This window comes from Carassius carassius, chromosome 7, assembly GCF_963082965.1.
Source record: "Carassius carassius chromosome 7, fCarCar2.1, whole genome shotgun sequence".
In the NCBI taxonomy this organism is placed as follows: Eukaryota; Metazoa; Chordata; class Actinopteri; order Cypriniformes; family Cyprinidae; genus Carassius; species Carassius carassius.
The window spans coordinates 38,632,275-38,645,790 of record NC_081761.1 but is presented as its reverse complement, the minus strand read 5'-3'; the positions used below and the strand labels follow the sequence as shown (position 1 = coordinate 38,645,790).

Sequence of the window (13,516 nt, the reverse complement as noted above, 5' to 3'; positions counted from 1 at the left end):
AGGAGCCTCGTTTATTATCTGCGGACTGTAATAGGAAGGGGGCGTTACTGCCTCGTTTCCGTCTTTCTTTTCTCTCTTTTTTTGTGGCATACCGCACCATATCTAGATGCCTCATTGGCCGCTCGACCGCACGTCAACGTCGCCGCCATATTGCTCCGGTCAACTCTCCATCTCACTTTTGGACAGATTTGGACAGACTCATCGGCAGCTTGGGGGTCTACAAACCGTCCCACAGTAATAAAAAGAGATCTCGGGGTATATCTTTCACAGGTAAGACTGAACAATTGTTTCTGTTTCTGTTTTTTTTTTTTTTTTTTTTTTTTTTACATAATGTTGTTTTAATTAATTGATATGTAGCCGATAAATAGTGATATCGCCAGTTAGCTGTGACTTAATTAAAGTTTAAAAGCTTTTTTTATTAAGTTTTAACTGATTGTAGTTTATATCATGAAGTATGTTATGTTATGAGCGCAGTATGTACAGTGAGCAATTTGACAAGATAATGCTAGACTGTCAGGGTTAGGAATGGAGCTTAAGTAAACATTTATTTATGTAGCACCTTTCAAAACAAAGTTATTTAAAATACAAAGATCAGTACAGTAACAAAATACAAAAAATACCATAAAAATTAAGAAAAAGTCATGCAATAAAAACTTGTTTTACAGCAGTAGCTTAATTTCCCCAGGCAGGGACTTCCATAGCTCATAGATTTTTTTTCTTTTCTTTTCTTCAAAAAAGGACACTTACAAACTGAAAAACGACACTAAATGAGCCCATGTATGTATACAGTGCAATATCAAAGAGCCTTTTTACATTTTAGAGAAGTCAAGATGCCAAAAAAAAAAAAAAAAACCTAAACGAACTGCCTGCTGACAGCATATATCTACTACTGTAGACAGATCCATTCATTATCGTGAATGTGTGTGGAAACAACATGAATTTGACAAGATTTTTGTCATTGGTGTTCAGGATCTTAAAATCATTCGACATCGTCTTATCAGACATTTCTCTTTACTCTGTACATGTGGTAAGTGAACTTTAATTTACTTTAACACAACAAGCTACTGCTAGCAAGCGGATAACCTTTTAGTGGCTCTGTAGAACAAGTTATTTGTGTCATGCTTTGTTTGGGCAAAATAATGTTTTTTTTTTTACCTTAAACCACATTGCATTACACCAAATAATGTTCTTTTTAGCAATATCATAGTACCCCTTTAATTATTTTTAACTTGTCTTGAACACCTATATATCAAGCTTTTTGATATAATTATTTATGATTTGTGACAATATTTTCGTTTGAGCAAGTCATACACATTAGTGATAGGAAGTTCGGTTCATTTCTGCGAACCGGTTGTTTTGGACAGTTGGATCGTTCAATAAAATAAAACGGTTGAAAACACTGGTTTACCGGTTCTTTTACGCTCGACGTAATGACGTCATTGGCGATGATGTAATGGCATCAAGTCTATCAAACATTCAAGTAGATAAAGTCAGTAATCAATAATCATAACTTTAGTCAGTTAAAAACCTCATAATCATGAAAAGTTTACAATTTAGTTTTGCAACAACGCACCCAAATACAGTAACAGCGATAATGTGCATGCAAGGATTTAAGTCTTGAAGTTATAAAGTAAATAAATTCAGCACAGAAACCATGATCCACCTACTATACATAATCCATTGCGATTTATTTGTTATTAAATAAACTTACGTTTCACCAGATTGCCCATTATTCAAGCCCTCGGTTTACCCGTGCTCATAACATTAGCGCAGAATCAAATTTAAATAAAAAATTTAATCAGTTCAGAATCAATCACCAAAAGAATCAGTTTGGTTCAGACGCTCTGTGAGTCAGTCTTCTTCACGTTGAATCACGCATGCTCAGTATCATCAGCTCTTTGGTTCTCAAATCGGACGCGTCCGACAAGAAACGGTTCTCGGTTCTGTGTACTGGTGACCCGAAAACCGATGCAACCGGTTCCTGACTCGAGAACGAGAACCACTCTAACCGGCATGTGCTGCAGTTCAGTTTCATCAGCTGCTCTACTCGTGTTCATGTTCTATTTACTACAAACTAAATCTGTGAATATATATATACAGTGGCGGCTCTTGCCAGTTCTCTCAGGTGGGGGCAAATGTTTGCTCGATTAATGAGGAGAGGTCACCCATTCAATTGATAAATTAACGGCTACTTAAAGATGTAAAGGCAACTGGGCCCGGTTCCCCAAAACGTTCTTATCGCTAAGTAGTTCTTAACCTATTCCTTAACCTCTCTGTTAACCTTATGGCACGATTCCCGACACGTTCGTACTCTAAGTATATCTTCTGTAAGTCACACTTTCGTAAGGTTAGTCTGGACCATTCGTCTAAGCTCTCTCTTAGCATTGTTTGAGCTCAAGACGCTATTCTTTAGAAATCAGCGCAGCGCAGTATAAGTCAAAAACTATTGTATGTTGACAAAGTTGTGGCTCAACAATGATTTTATGTTATTGACATATTGTTGACTTTATTTGGTATCAGAACTAATACGGTGGTAATTAGCCTAGGCTATTTTGTAATGTCATTAAAGCGAATTGGCAATCACTTTTGATAATGAAAATCTGGCAAATAATTTGGCTCTAAATGGTTAATCTATCTATAAATGGGTAAGCATGGTGGTGTCCAATTTAAACATATTTCCAAAAGAAAACCAATTAGAGTTTTATCAAAAAGTTGTGATGTCTCTAGAACAGACATAAGTCAAAATAATCACTATAGTAAAGGTGTTTCATTATACAAGTTCACACGTAGGTTACTCCGTTTGCAGTGCGTATATTTGTATGCGGTGCAGAAGCAACAGCGAGAGCACATTAATGTAACGCAAAAGCACTTTAAAATAATGCATGAGCGCAAATCTCTCTTTTCACACGCAGATTTCCTTTGCTCTGTCACCAAACCAGACGTGCTTGCTCAGATAACACGCTGATCTCACCCAGAGAGAGTGTGCGCACTTAAAACATGTCTCCTCTCACTTAAACTGCATCCTGTGCAATCACAACTCTTTCTATGCTCATGTGCTAAATATTAATTATTTTCGCACGTTTTTATTTCTAGCCTTTTACCGCGTGCAGTGTGAACGCTCTGATCCGTTAATATGGAAAAAGGCAAATCACAGACAGTGTGTGAATCTGGCATATGCCCATTCTGTTCTGTTCTTGCGCTAGGTGCGTTGCATTCTGATTGGATCGGATAGCATACTGTGGGAGGTCAGGGCCGCGGAAAATCGTGCTATAAAGCGATTGAATTTTTTTTTAAGATTCCGATTAATCACACAGCCCTAGAATGAACTGGCAATGAACAGAAAATATCTCTGGCTGGCACCGCTCAGCAAAACAGGAAAACCAGATCCAGGCAGAGTTCGGCAGCGGATAGACAGACAGTGGAGCAAGCGTCAGGAGGGAATATGTTGACAGCCATTAATGCATGTTTGAAATTGTTGTTCTGTAGCATATGCAGCAAAAATATAAACTGGTGGTTTATTCCTTAGTTACAGTTTAATATTTATTTTTTGTTATTTAATTATATATATGAAATTATGTTATTATGTTATGACTTAGACATTTTTACATATATTAACAACATTATTATTTATTTTAATAGTAATTGGCGGACCACCTGCAATACCACCGTGACCCACTAGGGGGCCGCGGACCACAGGTTGAAAACCACTGCAGTAGACCACAGTACGTGCGTCTGCAGAATAGTGTCTCTAATACTATTCTGAGTAATTCGGGGGTGCCACAAGGAACCGTGCTGGCATCGTTACTGTTTACTATCTATACAGCAGACTTTCAGTACAATAGTGGCAGTTGCTTCCTCCAGAAATTTTCAGACGATACGGTCGTTGTTGGCTTAATTAAAGGAGGTGAAGAGGAGGAGTACAGGAGAACTATTACAGCGTTTGTGGGTTGGAGCAACCACAACTATCTCCAACTTAACATCTCAAAAACAAAGGAAATGGTTGTGGATTTTAGGAAGAGTAAGAAGACACCGATAATCCCAATCACAATCCAGGGCAGTGAAGTGGAGTTGGTCTCCAGTCACAGATATCTCGGTGGACCAGTTAGATGATAAGCTGGACTGGAAGAGCCACATGGAAACATTGTATAAAAAGGGTCAAAGCCGACTTTATTTTTTAAGAAGGCTGAGGTCATTTAACATCTGCCGTCCTCTATTGTGCAACGTGTATCAGACAGTGGTGGCAAGTGCTCTGTTCTTTGCTGTGGTGTGCTCGCATGGGAGATCTAAATCGAGTTAACAAATTGATTAAGAAAGCAGGCTCGGTTGTGGGGACTGAATTTGATGTGATCGAGCACGTGGCTGAGAAAAGAATGCTATCTAAGCTAAAATCAATCATGGACAATTCCTCACATCCAATCCATGTGCTGGGGTTGATCAATAAGAGCACCTTCAGCCATAGGTTGATTGCACAAAAGTGCAAGTCCGAACGTACCAGGAAGTCCCTTGTACCAGCGGCCATCAGAAGGTTTAATGTGTTATGAATATTCACATATTACTGAATATTCTATATTTACTTCTGTTATTGAATATTCTGTACTGAATATGCGTTACTGAATATTCTATATAGGTATTATTATTTATTTTTGTTGTTGTTGTTTAACTGTAGATTGGTTGGAAGTAATTTGTTCTGTTAAATGTGGTGTCTGAGTGTAAAGCTGCCGTGACAATATAATTTCCTGTAAAGGATCAATAAAGTATCAACAAACAAATTTGCCACAAGTTAACTTCACTTGAAGTGTAGTAACATCTATAAGCAATATGAAGTTAACTTCACTTGAAGTGTAGTAACATCTATAAGCAATATGAAGTTAACTTCACTTGAAGTGTAGTAACATCTATAAGCAATATGAATGCTCCTGAGCTAAATTTCAACTGTCCCAGATAAGGGTGTGTATACTTATGCAATGGAATGCAAAGATGTTAAAAAATGTTTTTAGCTTTAGCATTATGGTGTGTGGAGTGCAGATTGATGTGGGGAAAAAGTAATTAAAAGCAGCTTGACATAAGGCAGCAACATAAAAAAAGTGAAAAAAATTAAGGGGTATGAATACTTTCACAAGGCACTGCATAAATAAATAAATAAATAAATGATAGTATTTAAGCATGGCAAGAAAGCTAAAAACAATTATTAGCCAATGACAATTCAATTGCTAATGTATCCGTAAAGGGTTGTGATGTCTCACCACAAGATCATTTATTCTGACACAAAGACAGTGAGGACTCATAAACTCTGAACCCAGCATATAGGGGTTCAGTGAATGTGGTGTTGAATGTGTGTATATGTGTAAGTGTCTGTGTGTCAGAGACACTGAAGTAAGACAGAGTGCCGGCTGACTCATCCACATACACTCCTACTCTATTAGAGGATGAACAGCTCAGTATGTCAGTTTTCCTCTTCTCATGCCAGGCAGTGTATCTCTTTTCAGTGCAGTACAGACTCCAGGATTTATCATTGAATCCAAACCAAAAGTCAGTTCCACTTTTTTCTTTGATCCTTTTATATGCCACTGCTATATGGGCCCAGCCGCTCCACTCAACCTCCCAGTAACAGCGTCCAGTCAAACGTTCTTTACATAGAACCTGCTCCTGATGATCAAATCTCTCTGGATGATCAGGATACAGCTGATTCTCTTTGACATAAGTTACCTTCCTGCATCCCTCAGAGAGGATGAGTTGAGTGTGTGCTGTGTTTGGATCCAGTGTGAGATCACAGGCATCTGAACACAAGAAGAGGTGAAAATTACAACAAGAGTTTTACACGTTAGTATTTGTCTGTGTGAAATAGGGGAACACCTACATTTTCTCAGTCCTTGTGTGATTCTATAATTTTCTGCATGATCCACACTAGAAAGAGACATATATAAAACACAACATTTTCATATTTAAACTGGATCCAGAGAGAGAAGAGCTAAAAGCTTTATGTTTAAAAACAGCTTCACAAAACAGCACCGCAGTATACATTTCTGTGTTGTAAACATTAAATAATAACAAAAGTGTTGTGATAAAAGTTTACAGTAGAGATATAGAATCTGATGTTGTGGCAGCTTCGATCAAAATTATTATCTGACCTTTGGAACTAATGCTATGCTTCAAATAAAGATTGTATATGTTATATTATGCAAGTAGGTGGCGACCAGTGACTGTTAAAATGTATTTGATGTCTCAATCCTTCATTCAAAGAGATTCGTTCAAAAACTCTGGATGAAACAAGTCATTCATTCATTTCAAATAATTTTTTATGTATTAATTTAAATTAATAAATATTTACTTCTCATTTGTAACATTTTAGATATTTATAAATAGACTAACTTATAACATCACATAAAACATTTTGTTAGAAACTTAAGTAAATTAGCTACATATTATTTTGTTTGGTTGTCTAATGTTTTGTTTTCAGAATCGTGGGATAACTGTGATCTATATTCAAAACATCAATTATCCAGTCATAGCTTGAAAAATACATAATATATCTGGCATTTTACTACTACTATTAGTACTGTTTCTAATATTAAAATGTAGACTAGGATGTAAAATATACATTCTTACAGACTCTCTGTAGTACATTAACATGGATTTGGTACAGTTATAATGCATTATAATGCTGCTTTTCAAACCCATTTTGCAAAGTTCTGCAAACCACACCCCAATCACCAATCACAGGGTTCAGAATGACAGTAACCCAGGGCACAGTGCAGTATGAAAAGCCATAAAGCCTGTTTAGACCAACAAAAATCAATGTGTGCAATTTGTCAAAATCTCTTTACACTTTGTTATACTAATGTTGATAGCTCAGCCTAAAATAGTAATGGCATGCAAAGTTATACACTGTAAATAAATAGTCATAAATAAACTGTGAAATGCATGGCAGCACAGGGTGCCAAATGTTTACCATTAATGGAAACAATGGTTAAAGCATGTTATAAAAAAAAAAAGGTCAATGACTGGCAGAAACATCTCCCAAACGAAAACTGTTTTACAAAAATAAATAAATAAAATAATCACTGTTACTTTATATATATTTTCAGGGTTATTATTGTGAAACATTATCTATAAAACAAATCTCTTGTAGTCAACCATTAGCTAGCAACAGCACACATGTATGAGGTAATGTAACGACTGTATCACTGCATCAGAAACTACACAGTTATAAATAAAGCAACATGTAACAAAACATCAATGTTTATTGGTCTTATCCTGGACTGAAGCACACACTTTATTCTTCAGCACAATGGTGACCCACAAAATAGAAAACCAAAATCATTTAAATCCCAGCAGAACATGAAACACTAACAGATATCTCTAGATCAGAGCATCTAATCTTATTACAATCCAGTCTGGCTTTATTTATTTCTTACAAAAACTTCTTATTGAGAATTAACAGAGGTTTAAATGTTGGTGTTATATTGAAAATAATAAAGTTTTAGTGGAGATAAGCATTTGCTTTGTGTGTATTTAAGGAAAATCTGATCAGGGGAAGTTTTACTTATTGATGATGTTTCAGTCATCATATAGTGGCCTGATTCACTAACTAATATATGCCCATATTGTCTATTTATTAATTTCACATAATTGTGTGATCATTACTATTTTGTTAAATATGTGCCAGTCGATTACGCACAAAAATTAGCATCATTATGGATTTTACTTTTTCTTCTGCACAATCTGACTTTGCTGCAGCCTGGAATTGAACTACTGGATTCATCTGGTCAGAGGAGAACTGGCCCCCCAACTGAGCCTGGTTTCTCCCAAGGTTTTTTTCTCCATTCTGTCACCGATGGAGTTTCGGTTCCTTGCCGCTGTCGCCTCTGGCTTGCTTAGTTGGGGACACTTCATCTACAGTGATATCGTTGACTTGATTGCAAATAAATGCACAGACACTATTTAACTGAACAGAGATGACATAACTGAATTCAATGATGAACTGCCTTTAACTATCATTTTTGCATTATTGACACTGTTTTCCTAATGAATGTTGTTCAGTTGCTTTGACGCAATGTATTTTGTTTAAAGCGCTATATAAATAAAGGTGACATTGAAATTGACATCACACTCATCCAGGATACAGAATGTTTGTTCCTTTACCCTCTGGGAAGAGGTACAGGGCATTTAGATCCAGGACAAATATGTTACAGAACATTTTTTTTTTGAAATAGCTGTATCTGTCCTAACATATCCTATTAATACTTTACTTATCCATAATAATTATGGACAATTTAAACCGTTATTAAAGATGGTGAAAGAGCATGCAATATATGTATTTTAATAATAATAATAATGTAAGTTTTATAATGTTATTCTAATGTTCAATATGTTTCTAGAGGTTTTTATGTCAAGCAAGGTGTAAGCTTTAATCATTTGTTTAATGTTAAATGCTTTAAGAGCTGCCACTCTAAATTTATATAAAGTCATTATATAGAAAGTACTTGCACAAAATCACGTGGACTCACAGAGATCAATAATCTGTGTATGAACTTAAATAATGGTGACAATCAACAAAACATTCAAGTAAATAGATCAACTCTGAATATCATAAAACAAGCTACAAAAGTCACACAAAAAACTTTTGCTGATTGTAACCATTGAGATTCATGCGTGGATTCTTGATGCTCATGTCAAAAACACAGCTGAAATCACTTTCTATAAAATTAATTACAAATAAATCAGAAAATTAGACTGTCACAAATCACACGACTACTGTAGATAATACAAAACTAGCAACTGATATGCTCAGAGATAAAACATATGATGAGATTATTAAATCAGATCATTGCATGATAATTGAATCTTCATCAATAAGTAACCAAGTTCATCAGATCAGATTTCCTTGAGCAACTTTCACTACAACAAACGTTATTTAGAAACACAGTTACCGCAGCCAAAGAAAAACTGACGTTAAAAAGTCAAGGGTCAAGAGCCCAACTAAAGCAAATGCTTATCTCCCCAACGATGACTTCAAACATCAATATTTTCAATAAAACATCAACATCTAAACCTCTGTTAATTCTCAATAAGAAGTTTTGTATGAAGGAAGAAAAGTCAGACTGGTTTGTAATTAGTGAAGATGCTAAGATCTAGAGAGATTTGTTAGTGTTTAATGTTCTGTTGCTAATAGACATATGATGTTTTATTTAAATTATTTATAAATGTAAAACAAAAACAGTAAAGGTGTTAATTTTGTAATAATTTAGGAAATACCTGTAAATTAAATTGTTTTACTTTAATTTTAAGGTTTTGAATAATTCAAGAAATATCTTTAAAATAACAGTTGCTCCTCAATTTGTCAGCTTGTTTAAATAACTAGACTTTACATTGATTTAATTTTTGTTTGCCAGCTGTTGCTGCAAGTTATTTGACCATTTTGTCATTTTTTGTCATTTTACCTATAATTGTATGTAACTGAAAACAAAAAAATGCTGTACAAAAATACAGATTTGTTTTTGTATAAATTTTGTTTTGATTTACTGTAATTTGTCATGAATGCTATAAGTTAAAATAACAGATGAGTAGTCAATTTAGAGAATTTTACAGAAAAGACACCGAAAACAACCCGAAAAAATCATATATTTTCAGTTAAATTTGGATTTTTCTAACAGTGTAGAAAATTACTTTTGAATAATAACCCACCAAATTGGGAAGTGAGTTGATAATATTTCCTGCCATAGTAAATGTTTACCTGCATTTGGTGGGTTGACCATATTCATTTTTTAACCCTGAATTTAACTGAGATTAGCAGTATTTGTGATCTTGAGTAAAACCACTTTACTCCCCACATACTTGAGTATCTCCAGCTTATAGTTTGGATCCTCCAGTTTGTGTTTGAGCAGCTGGGCTCCTGATGGTCCTGGGTGATTGTAGCTCAGATCCAGCTCTCTCAGATGTGAGGGGTTTGAACTCAGAGCTGAAGACAAATAACCACAGCCTTCCTCTGTCACCATACAGCCCGACAACCTGCAGATACACAGTCAGATAATCTACAGACACACATCAACTGTCAGATCTACAAACATTAGTATGGCCAGCTGACTATATGTATATATATTATATGTTTTTAAACACCTCAGTATCTCCAGCTGACAGTTTAGTCTCTTCAGTCCATTGGAGAGCAGCTTCACTCCTGAATCCTGCAGGTCATTGTTACTTAGATCCAGTTCTCTCAGGACAGAGTTTGAGGATTGGAGAACTGATGACACAGTTTCACAGGACTGACCAGTGAGATTACAACCAGCAAATCTAAAGGATAAAACATAATAAAAGATGTTCAGGGCTCTAGACTCATTCTTCCCTCTGGTCACTCTTTTGCGATTCTTTATTCAAATTTACGATCTTGGTGTCACGTTTTACAGGAAAAGATAATTGTTTGATTTGCTTATATCAATAGACCTTTCACTTTTAAGACTAAAACAAAAGATGGATTCATTGTAATTCTTAATTAAAAAGCACAACTACAAGAAAACAGTAAGCTGCAGTGACGAACTGTTTTACACAATGTTTATTAACAAAAATAATAAGATGATTCATGGCATAGGCCTACAACACATGCTGTACTATATAGCAAATAATAAATTACAGAATGTTTAGCAAGCACTGAGGAATCAAATAAATAAAAAAGAAAGCCTCCATAGTCAATCCTCAATATTCATGTCATTTTTGCCACATGCACCTTTACACATGTACTAAAAGGGCAAGAATAAACCAGGCTCTAAACCTGAAGTGCTCACACTGAAAACACCTCTCTTCATGTGATCAGTGAAATTTGACTCCTGCTAAAGCTCTGAAACACATGCTGTATGGGGCAGTAGCTTTGGGTAGCTCACTTCTTGAGATCAGGGGAGTGAGGTTTAGCAGCACCTAGGGGTGGGCGATACGATCTATCTATCTATCTATCTATCTATCTATCTATCTATCTATCTATCTATCTATCTATCTATCTATCTATCTACACATAATCATTAGCATTAGCATTATTTATTTATTGTCATCTTATTCTAGTTACAAAAGTGATTTAGTGAAAAGCAGTTAGAGCTTCCCCTTTAAGACCGATGTCCGGATCCAATATACTGTTACATATGCACTTTCTCTCGCAACTGTTTACACTCCCTTATGACCTAAATGACTGTGTTATGAGGATACTTGCATTTGGATGCATAAAAGTGTTAATGAAATTGTGCGCATCATGGGAAATGATGTACTCCATAATTAAAGAGACAGGCCGGCATTTCTGTTGTTTGGTTTGTGACATCCTTTGCGGGAAATGCCAGCACAAGGCTGCTCAAAGTGCTTAATCACATGTCGCACCAGAGCCATTTTTAGAACTGAAAGATAGAAATTACTCATGGTTTTGGTTCTTTCGGAATAAGAATCAGTAATCGGTTCCCAACACTACTAATAACATATATTGTTTGTTTACCTCAGTTGTGGTATTGCCGGCCCGAGACTCAAACCCACAACCTTAGGGTTAAGAGTTAAACTCTCTAACCATTAGGCCACAACTTCCCTATTTAGGATGTTCAATTAACCTAACCTGCATGTCTTTAGGCTGTGGAAGGAAACCAGAGCACCCAGCGTAAACCCACGCAGATACAGGGAGAACATGCATCTGAGAACATCACTGTGCCTTCACTCACAGGGCTTTTCTGTAGTTGATCACAGCTGATATCAGTCTTCTTCTCCCTTCATCTGATGTGTTGTATTTCTTGAGGTCCAGCTCATCCAGTGGCTCCTCTGACATCTGAAGCATGTAGGAGATTGTTGAGCAGTGAGCAGGAGAGAGTTTCTTCTCTGAGTGTTTGTCTGATTTCACAAACTCCCGAATCTCTCTGGACAGAGTCTGATCTTTCACTTCCAGCAGACAGAGGAACAGATTGATGGATCTTTCAGTGGAGAGTTCATGTCCATCCTTGATCTTCTCTTTAATGTACTGTGTGGTTCTCATGATGCTCTCTGAGCTGTTCTCTGTGTGTGTCAGTAGATCCTGTAAGAGTCTCTGATTGGACTCCAGTGAGACACCCAGCAGGAACCGCAGGAACAGATCCAGATGGCGATTCTCACTCTCAAGGGCTTCATCCACTGCTATTTTAAGCACATTTCTTACAGAAACAAAATTCTTCAGTCCCTTCACAATTTCATTTACATGGTAGTAAAACACATAGAAAGCAGCAAGAAACTCCTGAACGCTCAGATGAATAAAGCTGTAGACTTTCTTCTGATGAATCACAGACTCCTCCTTAAAGATGTGAATCCCAGAATACACTGAGGCGTCAGTGACGTCTATGCCGCTCTCAATCAGGTCCTCCTCATAGAACATCACATTGCCCTTCATCAGCTGTTTGAAAGCCACTTCAGCAAATTTCACAATCACTTCTCTGTTGGACGGCAGGAGTTTCTCTGGATCTCTCTCTTCATTCTTCTGCTTCCTCATGTTGATCTGAATCAGCAGGAAGTGGATGTACATTTCAGTCAGAGTTTGAGGGATTTCTGCTCTCAGATCTTCTTCCAGGAGCTTCTGAAGCACAGTGGATGAGATCCAGCAGAAGACGGGGATGTGGCACATGATGTGGAGGCTTCTTGCTCTTCTGATGTGTGAGATGATTCTGCTGGCTTGGTGCTGGTCACTGATTCTCTTCCTGAAATATTCCTCCTTCTGAGGCTCAGTGAATCCCTGAATTTCTGTCAGACGGTGGATGTATTCGGAGGGGATCTGATTGGCTGCTGCTGGTCTGGAGGTGATCCAGATGAGAGCAGAGGGAAGCAGCTCTCCTTTCATGATGTTTGACATCAACACAGCCACTGATGAAGTCTCAGTCACATCACAAACTTTCTGAGCATCTGAAAACATCAGTGTGATTCTGCCTTCATCCAGACCATCAAAGATGAACACAACTTTACACTCCTCATACATCTGTGAGTCCAGATCTTGAAGTTCAGGATGAAAGTCCAGCAGAAGTCTGTGAAGACTGTACTGATGATGACTTCGGATCAAGTTCAGCTCTCGAAATGGAAGCATAAACATGAAATCTACATCCTGATTGGCTCTTCCCTCAGCCCAGTCCAGAATGAACTTCTGCACAGACACGGTTTTTCCGATTCCAGCGATGCCTTTAGTAAGAACAGTCTTGATCTGGTCTTTTTCTTCACATAATGCTTCAGCTGAGGCTTTAAATATGTCATTGCAGTCAATTGCAGTGTCTTGTGAGTGTTGTGTTCTGGCCATTTTCTCCATCTGTAAAACCTCATGTTCTTTATTCACTCCTTCTCGCTCTCCCTCTATGACGTAGTGTTTTGTGTAGATCCCGTTAAGCCAGGTTTCATTCTCTTGGAGTCTGGTTCCTCTAAATAATCTATTGTACTTTTTCTTCATGCTGGTTTTGTACTGGTCTTTGATACTGTGCAGTTCTCCAGTCTCCAGTACGTGTGTCTGCAGTAATGTTTCAGGTTTGTCTTGCCTGATCAGCACATG

General features: G+C 36.9%; 1 protein-coding gene across 1 annotated transcript; it reads right to left on the bottom strand.

Moving 5' to 3' along the window:
- Nucleotides 1–4,827: 4,827 nt before the first annotated feature.
- Nucleotides 4,828–13,516, bottom strand: LOC132144303 (NACHT, LRR and PYD domains-containing protein 12-like; the record flags this gene model as incomplete). Its single annotated transcript, XM_059555081.1, has 5 exons — nucleotides 4,828–5,777; nucleotides 5,858–5,904; nucleotides 9,835–10,008; nucleotides 10,117–10,290; nucleotides 11,685–13,516. Coding segments are annotated over 5 exons (2,754 nt in total), but the record flags the coding sequence as incomplete, so codon positions are not given.